General features: G+C 36.5%; 1 protein-coding gene across 1 annotated transcript; it reads right to left on the bottom strand.

Moving 5' to 3' along the window:
* Positions 1 to 1503: 1503 nt before the first annotated feature.
* Positions 1504 to 2658, bottom strand: LOC140830204 (uncharacterized). The gene is made up of 3 exons (XM_073193489.1): positions 2443 to 2658; positions 2181 to 2399; positions 1504 to 2121 (listed from the first exon to the last, which is right to left on the bottom strand). Exons 1-3 carry the CDS (start codon positions 2656 to 2658, stop codon positions 1504 to 1506), a joined length of 1053 nt encoding a protein of 350 aa, XP_073049590.1.
* Positions 2659 to 5099: the final 2441 nt, after the last annotated feature.

Genomic DNA, 5099 nt, shown 5'->3' with positions numbered 1-5099 from the left:
ATCATCAAGAGCAACTTATTCATAATGCAAACGTGAGAATGCAAAAACATTTGCACGCAAAGAAAACATCATTTTTTTTTCGCATCGGAAGCAATCAGGATTCAGAAGAAAGAGATAACAAATGAACTAGATGCTAGGAACTAACAACGTCACTATTTTTTTTTTACTTTTATGCAGAAAATGAGAAGAAAAAATGGAAATTAAAACGAAAAATAAGGCAATATACCCTCCCACACCTAAATGTGACAATGTCCTCAATGACACAAAATTAGATGCACAACATAGACAGTAAAAGCAAGCAAGGGAAGTTAGAGAACTCCCCTGAAAATTGTTGGGCATCATAGAGCAAGGTGTCCTATTGTTGTGGTGGACGCTGCTATCAGAGAAAGGGAAAAAAATAGGTTAAATTTTTTTTTTTAAGGAAAAGGAAAAAAAAAAAAAAAGAACCTCCCAGCAGTAGAGGTATTTGAATAAACGTGGCCACGCCTTATTCAAATACATCTACTGGAAATTTTTTTTGTTTTTTTTTTAAATCAGTAGAGGTGTTTCAACAAGGCGTGGCCACACCTTGTGCGAAAACCTCTGCTGTAAATTTTTTTTTAAATTTTTTTTTTAACAGTAGAGATGTTTTAACAAGGCGTGGCCACGCCTTGTGCGAAGACCTCTGCTGTAAATTTTTTATTTTTTTTCAAAAAAATAACAGTAGATGTGTTTCAACAAGGCGTGCCCACGCCTTGTGCCAAGACCTCTACTGGAACAAAATAAAAAATAACAAGAACTAAAATTTGGGTTGCCTCCCAAAAGCGCAATTTTTTTTAAGTCGTTATGCTCGACATTCATTCTTTCTTGTTGCTCATGGTGGTTTATAAATGGTCACTTTATTCTGCTTGAATATTTTCATAGAAAATTTCAACAAATGCTTGTTTTCTTTGAATTTCTTGGAAACCTCTATCCCTTGGATATTTCCTCCTTTTTTTATGAGTACATGCTTGGGTCGATCTGGAGGAAGTTTTTGCGCAATTTTAGATATCTGCGAATCAGAGAGAGAAAATATAGTATTAGAATTTTCAACATGTCTTTCAATAATCTCCTCTAAATCATTCTTATCCACAAATTTTGAATTTTCTTGTGACAATTGATTAGCGATATAAAGAGTATTAATAGTGCTTTCACTAAGAGGATATTTCATGGTATCATAAATATTAAAATTTGCAATCTCACCATCAAATTCCATAGTAATGGTACCACTATTAACATTTATGACAGATTTGAAGTTTTCAAAAATGGTTTTCCTAGTAAACTTTGACTGTTTAAATCATCATTTTCTATGTCAAGCACATAAAAGTCAGCAGGAAAAACCAAATTTTCAACTTTCACAAGAACATATTCAATTACACCTCTAGGATAAACAGTGGACCTATCAGCCAATTGAAACACAATGCCGGTTTCAGTCAGAGGTCCAAGTTCCAAATAATTATAAACAGAATCAGGCATGACATTGATTTAAGCACCCAAATCCAACTTAGCCTTTTCAAGTCTAGTATCGCCAATAGTACAAGAGACAGAAAACATACCTGGATCACTGCATTTGATAGGAATAATTTTTTGAATGAAAGCAGAAACATGTTCTCCTACCTTTTCCTTTTTACACCCCTTCAACTTATGTCTCTTTTTTGTAGTACACAACTCTTTTAAAATTTTAGCACAACGAGGTACTGGTTTAATAGCATCTATTGAAGGAATATTTACCTCACATCTACAAAGAGTGTCATTCAACTCCTTAATACTTTCACATTTCCTGTTCAATGCAAGAGGGAATGGGGGAATAGGTTTATACTCAAATAGAGGAGAAAACTTACCTTTCGAAGCATCATCTTGATTGATTATTTTATCCTCAACTTTTATCTCATTCTCTTCCTTTTGCTTGATTGATGCTTGTACCCCAATTTCTTGAACATCCAATTCTTTACAATTTCTCAAAGTAATTGCACTCACAATCTCTCTTGGATTCACCACTATCTGAGAAGGTTTATTACCTAAATTTTGTGCTTCTAACTTGTGAATTGAGGTCGCCAACTGTCCCACTTGAGTGCTCAAATTCTGAATGCTAGCCCTCGTTTCCTGTTGAAATTTTTGAGTGTTTTCAGCTAAGACCTTTACAATTTTGTCTAGAGACATACCTGAGTTGGGTGCTTGTTCTGGTGCGTGTTGTTTGTTACAATTCTACTGTGGATATCCCTGTTGGCCTCATTGATTCTTATAGCTGAAATTTGGATGATCCCTCCATCCTGGATTGTAGCTATTAAAATATGGGTCATATCGATGCTGGGGCTGCCCAGGAAATCCACCAATCGCATTGGCTTGTTGCATGGGTTCTTCTTGTTGTGACGAACACGTATCTGTAGGATGTCCCACCATAGCACATACACAACAAGCTTTTACCTGTTGCACCTGTCCTGCAACCAACCTTTCCAAAAGAGATGTCAAAGAATCTAACTTTTGATCGATAGGAGTAACACTTACCTCATTGACTTGTCGTGGAGGGTTGTCTTGCCTAATACCAAACTGTTGTGTATTGGCAGCCATGTTGGAGATTAGAGCTCGTGCCTCTTGAGGCGTTTTGTTCACCAATGCACCTCCACTTGCAGCATCAATCATGTTCCTATCAAAGAGCGAGAGTCCCTCATAAAGATATTGAACCAGTAGTTGTTCTGGAATCTGGTGTTGTGGACAACTAGCACACAATTGCTTGAATCTCTCCCAATACTCATACAAAGTTTCCTCATGCAGCTGTCTAATCCCACAAATGTCTTTTCTAATATTTGCTGCTCGTGAAGCTGAGAAGAACTTCTACAAAAATTGTTGTTTCATATTGTCCCAAGCTGTTATGGATCCAGAAGGCAAGTAGTAGAACCAATCTTTAGCCTTGTCGGCTAAAGAGAATGGAAAAGCTCGCAGTGAAATTTGTTCCTCTGTGATCCCTTGCGGTTTCATGGCTGTGCAAACAATATGAAACTCTTTCAGATGTTTATGGGGATCTTCACCTGCAAGACCACGAAAAGTAGGCAATAAATGAATCAAGCCAGATTTTAATTCAAAAGTAGCATCAGTAGTAGGGAATTGAATGCATAATGGTTGTTGAATAACATTAGGATTAGCTAACTCCCTGAGTGTTCTTTGAGCTTGTCCTGCCATTTCTTCTTGGTCACTTTCACTTCTTTCAATCTCAAGATCAATGTCAGATTCTTTTTCTGTATCGTCCGAGTCCAATGAAACGTCCAAATAAGGAAATGATGATGATGGTTGCTTTTCACGTCTTAATCTTGATTCTTTTCTCAATCTCTTAGCTGTCTTCTCGATTTCTGGATTGTATTCGAGTTCACCTGTACGAGAAGAACGAGGCATAAAAAATAGAAAATAATCAAAAGAAATTAACCTTACACCGTTCCCCGGCAACGGTGCCAAAATTTGGTGTGCTGTCGTTGACCACCAAATTAATTCCTACCCTTTTAAATACAAACGAGTGTAATGGTGAGTAGGGTCGAATCCACAGAGAACAGTAGATTTATTTCTTTTGATAATAAAAATAAAAAGGGGGATTTGTTTTGATAATTACTAAATAAAAAATTACCAAGCAAGAAAGAATATTGAATCTAGAATTGAAAATTAATCGACGATAATAAATTGAAGAATTTAATAAGAGAAAAATACTGATTCAAGGGGATTCTACTATTTAATTATCTCACTGTTAATCGGTTAACCAATCATTTATTCATGTTATTCCATACAATTAACTTTAGAATAATAGGGATAGCCGCTAAAATTCTTGTGTTTTCCTAAATTAATTGACCAAACCCAGCATCCAGTCAAAACTTACCAATAATCAACTGGGCACGATAGCGTTCCATATTAATTAAAGACAGCATTTTAGTTTCGTGAAAACAGTTAATCCTAAAATCTAACAACCGAGATAGCTGCAATTAGAAGATCTAGTTCCGCCGATTTATTTAAATTACACATGTTATGATAGCACAACACATCTAACATATTGCTACTCTCGTTGTAATCGTTCATGACAATTACGGATCACTGAATTCATGGATAGAAGTTGAAAATCATACATCAAATTAAATTGTCAGATTAATTGACGTATAAAATTCATATAATTAAATCATAAATCAACGAATATTTGGGCAAACAAGAATAGTAAATTAAAGTGTAAAACCTCACAGTGATAAAATTAAACAGTAGACTATCCCTTGAATCAGTCTAAGAAAATTAGCCTAACATAGTTTGATCTACAATCTCCATGAAAATTAAATAATAATAGAAAAGAAATAGGGCAAACTAATTTGTTGGGAGAAAAAATGAGTGTCTTGCGCCTTCTTTCCTTCGTGAAGATGGAATGATTGTGAAGAAGCCTTTTTTAATCTCTTTCCTCAATTTCTTTGTTGCGGCTGTGGTCTCTCGTGAGTGGTTGGTAGGCTTTTGGGTTTTTATTTAAGCTAAAAGCCCACTAACTCTACTTAACCTAAATCTTAAATATAAAATAATAGATAATATTTTATCTAGATTTTCCCTCCTTGTAATTTTTGGCAGCTGAAATATTGTCACAAGGCGTGACCACGCCTTATTCCAGGACTTCTTCTGGTTTGGTCATTCTCTTTCAAATTTTATCTTGGAAACTTCAAATGTGATAAACATCACCTTTTTAACTCAAATTTGCTCCAAGACCGAGAAAGTTCCTCCTACAATAAAATTACACAAAAAATGTGTCAATTAAACATATCGGAGGTTAAAATAATGGGAAATATGAAAATAAAATATTAACTATTACGAGCCTATCAAGCCCACACGACCATAATCATCCCTGGACCACGCCCAGACCCTGCCCAGACCAGCCCAAGCCCTTGAACCCAAGCACGAAGCACCCTCTCACAAACTGCAGCCTGCGCGCAATTAAGCTTCCCTCATGGTTCTAACTTTTGGCTCGAGCCACAGCGCGTCCAGCCACTCCAGCCCCTGGCCCGACCCCTTCCCATCGCCCTTGGACCCTGAAGGACCTACCCTGAGCCACCCAGCCCCAGCAGCAAGCTCCC

Source organism: Primulina eburnea, chromosome 4 (assembly GCF_022965805.1).
Source record: "Primulina eburnea isolate SZY01 chromosome 4, ASM2296580v1, whole genome shotgun sequence".
In the NCBI taxonomy this organism is placed as follows: domain Eukaryota; kingdom Viridiplantae; phylum Streptophyta; class Magnoliopsida; order Lamiales; family Gesneriaceae; genus Primulina; species Primulina eburnea.
The sequence above is the reverse complement of the archived record's forward strand: the minus strand, read 5'-3'. Positions and strand labels throughout refer to the sequence as shown.